At 36.7% G+C, this 13413-nt stretch overlaps 1 protein-coding gene across 1 annotated transcript in view; it reads left to right on the top strand.

Moving 5' to 3' along the window:
- The first annotated feature begins 5107 nt into the window (after nucleotides 1–5107).
- Nucleotides 5108–13413, top strand: part of LOC150093676 (hyaluronidase-like enzyme CsHyal) — a 40083-nt gene continuing 31777 nt past the window's right edge. Inside the window, exon 1 of the mRNA XM_090412740.1 lies at nucleotides 5108–5377. Within this exon, the coding sequence (XP_090268866.1) occupies nucleotides 5108–5377 (270 nt within the window). The remainder of the gene's footprint in view (nucleotides 5378–13413) is intronic.

Below are 13413 nucleotides of genomic sequence, written 5' to 3'. Positions count from 1 at the left end.
GGAGAGAGTCTGTTGGAAGGAATAATTTATAAGTTAAGTTGCTCTCCTATGAATAGCAACGAAAATTTTAGAAAAGTTTTAGTTCCACCACTTCAAACATATGAGCAGTACTCTGATGATGGATGGATTTGGGATTTGTATAGAGTTAGTAGCTGGATGGGTGAAAAGTGACATATTCAACGGAAGAGAATGCCTAGCTCTAATTTAGAGGCAGAGATAACTATTGATGTGTGGCGTGAAGTAAATATCAGTTCAAGCATAGAGATCTGATACCGTCTGGTGATTTTTTTACTGGGGTAAGGAAAGTTGAGGGTGACATCTCGTTTGTAAGAGAAAAAGTAACACTGTTTTGGTAGCATTGAAGGCTGTTTTTACCCCCATTGAAGAATGACATGATGTTCAGTGTTTAAGGTCGCTGGTTGCAGATGATCTTGAAGTTTATGAGCACTGCATGGTTCATCGAAAGAGTAGGATGAATGGAGTGTAATGTAATAGCTTCAGCAAAGCCATGCACGGGATAAGAATCGATTGAAAGTAGGTCGTAAGGATTCATATTTACCGACTTTTTTTAGATTACCGGTAATTCGGGAAAAATTTTCATAGTTACTGGTTTATCGGTAAATTACCGGTAATTTCTTACATTTTTTTTAAAAGCCTATATTGAAAGATAATGAATAAATTATTAATAAATAAATATATTACTGAAACATAAACCATGACAATTAACAAAACAAATTTTTATTTTAAAGAAAAGGTATGTGACAAATTATAAATAAACTTTTTTTTTAAAACTTTCAAAATATAAATAGTAGTTTAAATATAAGGAAAACACCAGCATATATACCTCAACTATTTTTTTAAATAAAATAATTGCGTAGAAAATGTGACCATATTTTAGTTGAGTTTAATCCAGCAGTGAAAAAAAGCTCTCAATTCGACTGCGATTTGAGAGCTTTTTTTGCGATGTCCAGTCGACTTGTCGGTCGACTGGACATCGCAATCAAAAGCCATTTTAAATACGTCAGTTGTTTTCTTCTGTTAGCTCCTTAGTGGTTTTTGCATCTGAATTAAACTTCAGAGGCCATTTCAACTGGAAATTTTCCTTAATTGATAACTCAGCTAATATCGAAGAAACTGAATCTGCAGCATCTCAGCATAACAGCATAGGATGGGTTCCTCTTCAGTAAATTTATATACAACTATATAGTATTCAATAATAATAATAATTATTATAATTATTATTATTACTTGAAACCTCCAGGGAGTCCAAAGACTCATCGAGGGAGGACACCTACTCTACAACTCTCTGTTTCCACCAACTACAACGAACCGCAACTACCATCAGCATCTACACCAACGCCATCTACCGCCGACCACCACCACTAGTATTTTCACAGACAATCACAAACACTCATCCCCACGGCGGGATTCGCACTCGCATCCCTTTTGGCTGGATTTCTTACTTTGACTTTTCATTATCTGATACAACAGTACACAATTTACGCTACTCAGCTCTCTCTCTTTCTCTCTCTCTCTCTCTCTCTCGCTCTCAACGATCAATTAGAATGCAGAATTACTGAATAAAAAGTGCCTCTACATATTTTTAGCTCAATACTGGAATGAAAATGATTCTATGAAGTGAAAAAACACACCATAGTGCGTAGCCTGAAAGTAAAACGTTTTTATTGCAGCATTAAATACAGTATAATGGAGCTAATGATTGCATTTAATAAGAATTCGAATACAGTATTTAATTTAATCAGAGAACTATAATTTATGATACTATATAGTAACCCCCCACACACACACAATCGATTACCATACTGCGCAGAAGCAAGCCAAACAAAGTTTTATATAATAAAAAAAAAATCAGCTAATGCCTTTTTATTCCCGTATATACAGGGAGTAGGCGAGGCCGTTTTTAGCCCTATCTAACTTTTTGAAGACTGAGTGGGCAGTTCAATCTCCACTGGTACCCAATCAGAGATAGCTGGCCAAAGGCTATCACTAATTAAGCGGCACGCAGTGAAGAGAGACGGCTCTGCAGGTGCCGCCATCTCGTGGTCCCTAATCCTAACACTCGTATTTACTGTCTGAAATAATGTGGGTTCTACGGTCGATTTTCTTGAGTTTACGGGACGAAAAACCCGAGTTTCCGGGAGAAAAAAACCCGCTTGCCCGTGCCAGAGATCGACTAACTCGGGAACCGGTCGAAAAAAGGCTTAGAAAAATTTCCTCTAGTCGCCGGCTTGACTCGAACCCAAGTCTTCCTTCGTGCGGCCAAGTGGTGTGCCAACGCCACATCCACTGAACTAAACTACATTTTTTTTTTTTTTTAGAAGTATAATTTAACAACTTTATTATCAACGTTTACAATTATTTACATCATAATGAATTATATATACAATTGTTATACCATTATTTCAATCGAGGTTTCATTTTATATTATATCATCATGTTATAATGTAGTTGTTACATTACTGTTCTCTTAAAATGCCTTGACTTCCTTTACTTATAAACAGGGAATCTCATAACTGGTGGTTACATACACATTACTTTCGATTACATCAATTAAGGTATAATTCAGCTTTGTTAGCTTTCTTTTTTTAAAAAAAAATATACAGTTAATTATATTTACATACCGTATATATAATTATATATCACACTTATTATATATTTAACAATCTATATATTCTACAAGATAAATCATATATATACATCTGTACAGCGAAATAACATTCGCATGTAATGAAGTAGGAGAGCACTTTTTATCCCTGCGGTAGGAGATCTGTTCCAAGTGACTCAGGCGCTGCTTCCTCTGATGGAGGTGGAGAGTTAGTATCCTTCCGAATTTACTTCCGATTTGCCCCCTTTCCACTAGAAGTGACGAAGGTGTCGTTTTGTTGTTGGATGGGGGGTTCGTCTGATGTAAGGTGGGAGGTTAAGTGTGTCCATTCTTCTGTAGTCATTCTTCTAGACTGGACTGAATTGGTGATCTCCTCCTGGATGTAGTGTTGTAATTTCGATATTGTTCCGGGACTGTCTTCTCTTCCATACGCTTGGTCGCACCTGTGAGCCCAAATTGCGTACATCGTTAGGATTAGAACAATTGTTTGCACCCTGTTTATATGTTTTCCTTTTAGCCAGAATAACATTTCTTCATTGATTACTTTGATTTCGGGAAGCCATCTTTTAATGGCTTTCCAAGTTACTTCTGCTTCCTTGCAATATAACATTAGGTGGCATAGTGTTTCCGGTTTCTGGCAAAACTGACATGTTGCATGCCCTTCAAGGAGTATACCTTTAGCGACTATCCACATCTTGGTTGGTAGGCAGGCATGGTGCACTTTAAAGAAGAAGGTTTTATACCTTGGATGTATTGGGAGCTTGAAGATATTGTTTAATACCGGACTGAGTGTGATTTGTCCTCTTCTTAATTCTCTATGTTGTGGTATGGGAATGGTTGTTCTGCTTAGTTTGTAGTATGGTGCTTTTGTTTTTTGACTTATTAAGGTTTCAGTGTTGATTGATTTCTGATATGACTTGTCCATTTCTTCCACCTTAGTATCACCACCTCTGGGTCTGGCGCCCACTGATGAAACCTCAATAAAGGTCGAAATCGGTCTGGGTAGTGACCCTTCCCTTAATGCAGTGTTTCTCAACGTGGGGAGTACGCCCCACAGGGGGGCAATTTGAATATTTTGGGAGACAATGGGGAAAAAAGTACATGTACATATTTATATTATACTTTTTCAGAATTTGCCTGACTATTATGCTAGGGGGGGGGCATCAGAATCTTTGAGACGTAGAGGTGGAGCATGATCCAAAAAAGGTTGAGAAACACTGCCTTAATGCATAGCATTATACATATCTGCAAGGAGATGTGCTGTGCATTGTGGGATACTAAGGCAAGTGATCAGGAGTTATGTTACCTTTTCCACGAGTTGCCCCAGTCCTGAAAATACTTCAGGCGCAAACTTTGCTTACACTTGGATAAAAGATTAAACCAAACATATAATTGGTAGCATAGCCAAATGAAAAAAACTTCAATCTGTTTCTCAACTTTGTCTAACTCTCCACTGAAATGTCTAAAAATCTGTTACAATCTGTAAATCTCATAATTTAATATTATCTTCATTTGTATCATCATCAATATCGGTTGTAATTCTTTTGCTCAGCAGAGCAAAGGTGCTCGTCTCCGCCATCTAAGTCAAGGTTTGCTTTTGCATTACTGTTCTGACGTGTTTTTTGACATTTAAAATCTTAAATTAATTTAAGAAGTAATTTTAAATTAACAATATGCGTACGAATATTAATGAATACATGAAATACAATAATATACTAAAATACCCTAACTGATCAACAAAACATTCGATCAATAAAAAACAAAATCAACTGCCTTATAGCACCTTGATGTTAATCGTCCTCACTCAAAATAGCCTCGATCCATTGTCCAATAAACACAGAAATATATATTTAGACACAAGACTAACCCTCTTATCCTAAAATTATGGAAACGAAAGCCAATTTGTGCTGGAAGCGGGGGGGGGTCTTAAAAGCCTGTGAGTACCTCGAATTATTATTGCAAGCAGCAAATATTTTTTGAGTGAGAGGATGTTGAGTTATGGCCACTACAGAACCTTTAACACGAGTCTCATAATGCTAAGGAAGGTAAAATGATAAAATTGCTACAAAACATAACAGGATGGCACGTTAGTATTTTGATTACTTTTTTGTTTCACCCTAAAATACTTACAATTCATGAGGTATGAGTTTAATAAGTTGACGAATTATTAAGGATAATAAATAGTGATGAAAACGAAAATAAGATGACACGAACAAGGAATGAACAGCATTTTTTTTTTTTTTATAAAGTTCCGTTTCAAAGAAATCATCGAAGTTTTTATTTTATTTTATTTTTTTTTGGACTTATGCCAATATGTGAACTTCCAGCTAACTTTCCGTTTCAAGTAACCAATCATTCTGTCGCAGCATTTTACAACAGGTGTTAAAAAGCATGGCATATGTCAAAATCCCACGAGACATGTATTAGAATCATACGTAACTTCTGTTTCACTTTTATTGCTTGTTTTCTAGAACTACGACAATGAGCTTTCTTTTATGTGCTCTTCAATTTTTAGGTTTATTGTTGACGGTTTTAACCGTACCCGATTTTAAAGTTTACTGGAATGCTCCGTCGGAAAATTGTTCTCTAAAATACAACGTCAATCTAACTTCAATATTGAGGCAGTTCGATATCTCGGTTAACACAGGGGAGAAATTCCTCGGGGATAAAATAGCCTTGTTTTATGAACGTAATCTCGGACTATATCCAAAAATCACTCCCGAAGGTGATGTCAATGGAGGAATACCACTGGTAAGAACATCTGTTTGCTTATTCAAAGTTTATTTTACCTGCTTATGTAATAAAAAGAAAGTTGATTATAGGACTAGTCGGACATAGTGTAAGCTGAAAATTATAGCGTCACCTTCCTTAAAAAAAAAATAAAAAGAAACTATTCTACTTATAAAGCTACTTAAGCTCATTAATATTTATTTCTTAAATATTATAGTGCATTCACTAGCATATTCTTGACATTATAATGCTCTTTCTACTGTGATTCTTAAAATACTTTGCGAGCTGCTTACTTACGAGCACTTTTGTGAATGATTTACGAGCATTCACTTCACATTATTTATATTGTTTTTGCGAATACACTAATATTCTAACACAGTTCTATTTGAGAACAAGACCAGGGATCAGTACCCCGATATTATTACGCGACACCTCCAAGAAGTCAAAGGACTTATCGCAGGAGAACAATCCACCCCACAAAACCTAGCGTCTACCCTACTTATTGTTATCTAGAAACTTGACGGTTTCTAGTTAATCGAGACTCGGCTTTACGTCAAGTGCAAAGCCAATCCCAAAAATTTCAAAGAAATTAAACTACTACGCGAAAACTGTTGAATTATTCACTGGAAAACACTGGTAAAAAAGACTAGTTATGCGAGATGTATTATGCATCACTGAACGCAACATAACTTATGAGCGTGGCAAAGGCTGCACTTTCGCTGACAGCAATATCAGTATGTTTTGCGTGACATATTTAATAATGGTTGTTCTTGCGTTCAATTAACAGTATAGCAAGCATTTTTAACAGCAGGGGAGGAGAGCGGCATCTGATTACTAATATGATTTTTATTTTAAGAACTTTTAGCTAGGCAAGCACGGGGAGAGGAATACAATCCCCTGGTTTTAAGCTCCTATGCCTTTTTTTTTTTTTGAATAGAGAAGTAACTGAAAAATTTATACAAATAGTTTATCGGGGCTTGTTCTCATCTTTCCACCCTTCTCAAGCAAATTTTCTGACAAGTCACTGGCACATTAAACAGACTAACAACGAAAATCGAATCCTTACAGCGGTGGCTAAATAGTACAGAATAATCTTACAATACAAATGCAAAAAAAGCAGTAAATGATCGATCCTGGAAATTTAAGAACATTCGATTGATCATCATGAAGTCTAAAAAGAATGAAGAATTCAGTTAATGAAAATATCGTATATTTAATTATACTTGATTACTTTAAATACTTAAAATGGTTCACGTGCGTGCATCCTATATTCTTTATTATGTTTATATAGTTGTTACAACTAATATTTTCGTTGCTAAAAGTATTTGCTTTATTAATGAAAAGTTAGTTTTTATATGTATATAAAATTCTACTGTTTATTTATGATTTTTTGCATTTGTATCGACTTTTCATATTTTCGTATATGACCACCTTGGTCTTTGCATTTCATGTTTTAAAACTACTGTTAATAAACTAATGTTAGACACATGCGGATGTCTATCATTAATATGAAATATCCTCTGTAGCACTGATAGTGTAACCAAGGTAAAGGTATTTCTGCTCTGCTACCCGAAACCTATACGAGGATATCGTTCGTTCTGAGCTTTCAGCAGTAGAAAAACGGATTTTTTGTTATTCATTCAAATGCCGGCTAGAAGAATACACGCAGTTTCCAAACACAGGATACCACGGGATTAAGGATTAAACCACCTTATTCCTTTGGATTTGGTTTCGAAATCATGCATGGTCAACGCGTAAGCGTAAAATTGAAGGAATCTCCACCCGCTACATTAAGATATTCTGCAACTGCAAAAACGTCGTGATAAACGCGTCATATTTTTCAAACTACACCTGCTAATCTTAGCACAACTTATTAAGACAGGTAAGGTGGTTTGAATTTGAGAAAAATGACTCAACAATCCTTAGGAGTGAATAATTCAACCCTGTCCCAATACCAGGACAGGCATTAATTAGATGAACTGTATAGTGTTTCTGCATTACACGTAATGCGAATATTACGAAGACACTTCTCAGCAATCTGTTTTTGTTCTATCCTACGGTTTCATTGGTTTTTAGAATCGTTAGACTATTCACAAATCTCTTTAGTTCAGACATGCTTCCTAGATGAAGCCTATAACGTACGCATTTTTAAGACCTTTCTTCTAATGCAATTCTTAAGGGCTCGTCTCCCTTCTGCCAGCAAATTTTCAGAATGGTCACTGATAAACGAAAGAAACTTGCGGGGAAAGAAAAAAAAAAAATTCTACTTCCCCAGTGGATGGATATATGCATTTTAGGAAAAGTCGGAACTTGCTCGACATGACATCCTTTTTTTTTTCTGACTTCAACCATTAGGTTTGTTCATCTGAGTTTCGATGTTAAAGAGCCCCTTGGAAGTGGTATTTTAATCATCTCCTTTGACCACTCTTGCAAATTACGCCCTTCCCCTAAGAAGAGAGAAATATTCAGTTAAGTAACATTTTTATTAATATATTTATAATTCTTAGGGAAAATGATAATTATGTGCACATCATACAATCTAAAAACATTGAACTCAAACATAACGCAGAAGAAAGAAAAAAGCTTGAGTATCGAAAATCGACACGACGAGAATGAAAAGAAATTTTCAGTGAAATTAGGAAGTTTCAAAGACTTCTAGCTATTAATTTCATCGAGGAAACAGCAAATCAAAAACCCATGAGAAATTTTGGGCCTGTTTCTTGACTGTTATCTGTTTAGTTGTCTAGACGTCGAAGATTACATACACTATCTAATCATGACAGAGATATTATTTTTATATTTTTCATATCAGAAATTTTGAAAAATATAACATTTGGCAACACTTAAATCTTCCTAACTTCACCAGATGCTGTTTATAATTAGTGTAATTATAAAATGTAATTGTCTTGGGCAGTGCCGTAACGAGGGCGTGGCGAAAGAGGCGCCGGCCACGGGCGCAACTAGGTTTGGAGACACAAATTTTGCAACACACTGAAACTCATTTTGATGGGGTTAACAGTAAGTAAAATATTGCATTTAGTAAAATTTAACTTCTTACATTTAAATTTTTCTTACATTTAAATTTTTCAAACTTTTTGTCATTTGGGGTTATGGGAGGCAGTGGCGCACCCAGAGGGGGGGGCCAAGTGGCCCGGGCACCCCCCAAAGAAAAGGAAAAAACACTAGAAAAATTTCCAAAAATCTTTTCCTAATTAAAATTCACTTTTTTTATTTATGTTGTGTGCTACTTATGAATTAGCGATCACTGCAGATGCTCAGTTATAGGTCGTATGCGATGTGTAGTGTGTATTCGCAAACCGTATACTCAACTCGTTTCCCCCCCCCCCCCAAGGTGTTAAATCCTGAGCGCTCGGCCCCCTCCAAGATTAAATCCTGAGTGCGCCACTGATGGGAGGGCGCAAGTTAGACACTTTCCACAGACGCTTCATACCCTCGTTACTGTACTGGTCTTGGGTCAACTGTCTCTGATTGGCTACCAGTGAAGATTAAAATTCCCCCCCTGTTTCCTAAACACATATGAATAAAACGCCCTCACCTACTCCCCGATAGGGAATAGAAAGACAGTGGAGTTTTTTAATAACATATTTGCAGAACGCTATGCTGTTTGTAGTTGCATGTTAGAAAACACAGTGGCTTGAAAGAGTTTGTGAGAAAGCTATCGTGGTCGTCCGTTTAGCAAATTACCCAGTTCTGGACAGCATTAAGAATTTTTAGAGAACTTTTCTGTGTATCACAGCAGTATTCCAAAGTTGGGCGGATCTGTCCAGAGCTAGAAAAGTGAAAAATAACGTCTTGAGTGAAAAGAGGATGTCAGTTTTGGGAGCAGTAGATGGACGTGGAGCGTCTGTGTCAGAAAAGCCAGATCTATTCTCGGACGGTGTCAATCCGAGAATAGATCTGGCTTTGACTAATGGCCGAGCGTTATCAAAGGTAAGGGGAGAGAACAATTATGGTCTTATATATGAAATTATGAAGAATTTTATTTTAGAAGCATTGAAAGTGTGACTCGATTGTCATTCACCCCATTGAAGGAGAGTATGAAGATAGTGTTGGCAACCGGTTGTAGATCTTGAATCGTTTAAGCACTGTAAAATTTGTCGTATGAGTAGGAAGAATTTACAGGATAATCGTCAGCAAAACAATGGGTAGGGTTTGGACAGAGCCAGAAAGTCACTCTGACCTCAAACAGCCCTGATACACTTGTATGAGAAGGAAAATATAAAGATATCACCAGCGATAACATGCTGTGAACGGCCCAAGGGAAAACTGACAGTACAAAGGAGGATGAAAGGCAGACAATAAGATGGCAATTTGCTGAAAAGTCCTCGATGTGAAACGCCTACCCTACCCCATAATTGTCTAAATATGGACCTTCCATGCTGTGAAGTGAATGTCTCACACGGAGGTGCTATGAACGGACCTTTGATTTGAAAGAAAACCAAGGACTGGGAGAAAATAAAATAATCAAAAGAAATAGAAAAATGGTCTTTATACAACCAGGTAAAAATATTGACCGTCCACCTATACTTATTAGCCCTTCTTTGGCAGGGATAATCGCTTGCATCCCTCTTGCTATTGACTTCACTAGACCCAGGACGGTGTCCTGGGGTACTCTGGATTAACTAGGCACAATAACGTCCCGGTGGTCAGCGACCGAGCCAAGATCCACAAATGTTAGATGGATTGAAATCAGGAGAATTAGGTAGCCACGGAAGAACATGGAAGTTTGGATACACTGTTCAAACCATGCTTGCACAATGAGCCTTTTGAGATCGGCGTTCTCTTGCTAGAAGAGTCCACATCCATCGGGCTGCATTGTTACCTTATAGTGGAATACCTGGATCAATCAATTCCAGGTAAGAATTAGCCGGCTGTTTAAATGGGGATGAGAGGACTTCACGTTATCCATGAGACAATCCCATATCAGAATATCACCAGGAATGGCCTGTTTCCTACCAACCAAACCATGCAGTCTGGTTGGTCATATTTTGACTCATCGTGTAGGTATAGGAAAGATGGGGAAAGTCATAGTAGTATACTTAAAGATTTATCAGTAGCTAAATGATAAAAGCAAATGAGCGAAGTTGACTTTTCGAATCCCGTGGGAATACATTCAGCCAGCGACGCCTCTGTGATAACTTCAATTTCGATTAGAATTCTTCCATTCCAGTGTGTAGTGAGGGGATATCTATTGAATTAAAATGATAACATAAACATTTGCAAACTCCAAAAAAAAATATATAGAGAGAAGTAGCATATATTTGCCATACTGAGTGTTGTTCTTTTGTATTTTTAAATTACAATGCAATAAATGCATTTCGCTCTTTTTTTTATTATTATTTTGGATTTAAAACGTTTGTTATCATTACTAAATTAGAAAGTGAGACGTCAAAGCAACATCCCTCCCACACTGGAGTAGAAGAACCAAAGTTCACAGCTTACTACGACAGTGGTGTCAATACCCTGACTAAAAATTTAGGAACGAGAAGTCAGTTTTTTCTCCTCTCTGTTTCTGTTCTTTCTCCAGTCAAGTTTTTTTGTCAGTAAATTCTTGTTTAATGCCGATTATTAAACCTTTCGCATTTTTATATCAGCATCTCTAAATTTTTTTCAATTGTTTTTAATTTAGAAACAGAGGCTAGTATAAATAAAACTGAGTGATTTGGGGGGAAAAAAATCAGGAAACTTTTTGGTTAGGTATATCTAAAATACTGAACGAACATCCTATGGAGATGCTATTTTGGCATTACCGTAGGCAGGTTTGCCAACCGAAAAACTTAAAGCATTATTAACACGCACCACTCTAATTGAAATTATTAATACAAATAAACAAATTATTTTTTGGGGGGGGGGTGCCCAGACAAGTTGTACACCACACTCTCATCATAGCGCCTAACATCTGACAAATTCATAACGAGATGAACCGGGAAAATATCAAAATTATGTTCATTTCCCGATGGAAATATTTGATTCCAGAAAGAGTTTCAGCAGTAAAACTCTATTCCCATTGATTCAGATCGTAATCACTGCCATTTAAAAAAAAAAAAAAAAAAAAACGTGCCATTTAGGCACGATTTCACATAACTCTGGCTTGAATACTTATCAGTCATTTCTTCGTGTATAACAGTGATGGCATATTACTGAACGCGATAGTTTAACTGATTATTAAATTATCTTCAGCAGCAATTTGTATTTTTATATATTTCTGAAAAAAAAAAAAAAAAGCATTGATAACAATCTGGATTACTGAACACAGACATTTACTGAGCACCCCATCCTACCTACAGTGCCTCAGTCGAAAGACTAACACGACATTATCCTCCGAATGGAAAAGACGTGGGTTCAATTCTCATCGATGGGGTGAAGGAACCTTCGTCTGAAAGTGATTACCGGTCTCGTCGATGTGGCTAGGTTTTTCCTTTTGAATTACCAGATTTTTCATCCCGTAAATAGACAACGGGGATAGGGAGGACGTAAAGCAAAATGAAGCAATTTGATTGGGTGTACGGCTTGTAGTGTAGAAGGCTTAAGTGCAGGATAATAGTTCAACCAAAGGTAGTGAGAGGGATTAGTAACATGAATTTAGAGGGCTACTTAAGACCAGGATTTACAGTTCGCAATGTCGGAATCATGACAAGGAAAGGTACCTTGCAAGAGAACCTGAAACTGGGGTTGGCATCGAAGGTGCTCCCCCTCCCCTCCCTTCCCTGTATATTTCCTGTATAAGATGAAAAACCAAGTTTATGAGATTAGCTAACTCGCTTTCGACTGAAAAAGTCCATATGAAGATTCTCGCGTCACGACGAGAATCGAACTCGGGTCTTCTCCAGTCGGATACATCTTGCAACTCTTCTAATTGTGCTACGGAGGCGATTGTTACAATAATTATTTCAATACACGTAGCTTGCATTTCATGTGCTGTATACGAGATGGCTTAATTATAATTACTGTAAAAATATTTTAAACTTAAACATTTCATTATTCTTCATTGTCTGTGTTGTTCAGACGGGAGCATATTTTAATTAAAATTTGAATAAGACGTCAAATTTAACACTGGATGAGAAAATACGGAATTTGTTTGCTTATTTTGCCATCGTAAGTTTCCCTTGTGAAAAGAGGGTTGGAGGGGGGGGGGGGATACTAGCGACTACATGCCCTTGCGTGGAAATGAAATTCCACATTTTTTAAACACGATTATGATAATATTGTCGTTCTCTTATGCAGTTATGGGAATGGTACGGAGTCCAAACATCATTTGATAATGCCCCAAAATTAAACAAATGATTCATGTAATTAAGAGGGCGTTTCAGGAGTGGAGAATGAATATTCGTGACCTTAAGTGATGGACTAACGTTTCCTCATTGGAATTTTCACTGGCGTAATAACTTATTATACGAAACAAATGACGAGGTTACCAACGCGGAAACTTGTTCCACCCGGTCAATTCCCCCCCCCCCCCCCCCCATCGTTACTCATGTTCATGAGGTGAATTGAGAAAGCTCAACTTACACTAAAGGGATGGGAAGAACTTAAGTTATCCGTACAGAACACATCATAAATAAAACTTCACAGCTGATGTCTTGATATTCAAAAGGTTTCCGATATTCTTCTATCGAGCATGAATTTGAATGTGTACTACACGTATTTGGTTTGTGTTTTGTTGTATTTTTCACATATTTATTCATATGTTTGCTAACGAGTTTCCATAACTGGTCTTGATTGACTATTCTTTATTCTCTTCGTTATTCCCATCAAGTTGAATGTTTCGAGACCAGTGTTCATTTTTGTGGAAGGAAAACAAACGAAAGAATATTGTTTAGACAGGGGAAATCCCTCTCCCCCCCAAACGTGAGACAGGTTAACGCCGTTTTTTTTTTAATCAAAAAATTGTTTTTTTTTTAATCAAAAAAATTTTTTTTTTTTTTTAAAAACAATTCAAGTAAAGAGATGTATGGTTCTCAACGATTTCACTGAAATGACGTCACATTTCTGGATATTAATCATACCCCCCCCCAATTTTTCTCGATATATTTATT

Source organism: Typopeltis vanoorti, chromosome 23 (genome assembly GCF_054136105.1).
Source record: "Typopeltis vanoorti isolate ZY-2024b chromosome 23, IOZ_Tvanoo_1.0, whole genome shotgun sequence".
In the NCBI taxonomy this organism is placed as follows: Eukaryota; Metazoa; Arthropoda; class Arachnida; order Uropygi; family Thelyphonidae; genus Typopeltis; species Typopeltis vanoorti.
This window is presented reverse-complemented; position numbering and strand designations above follow the sequence as displayed.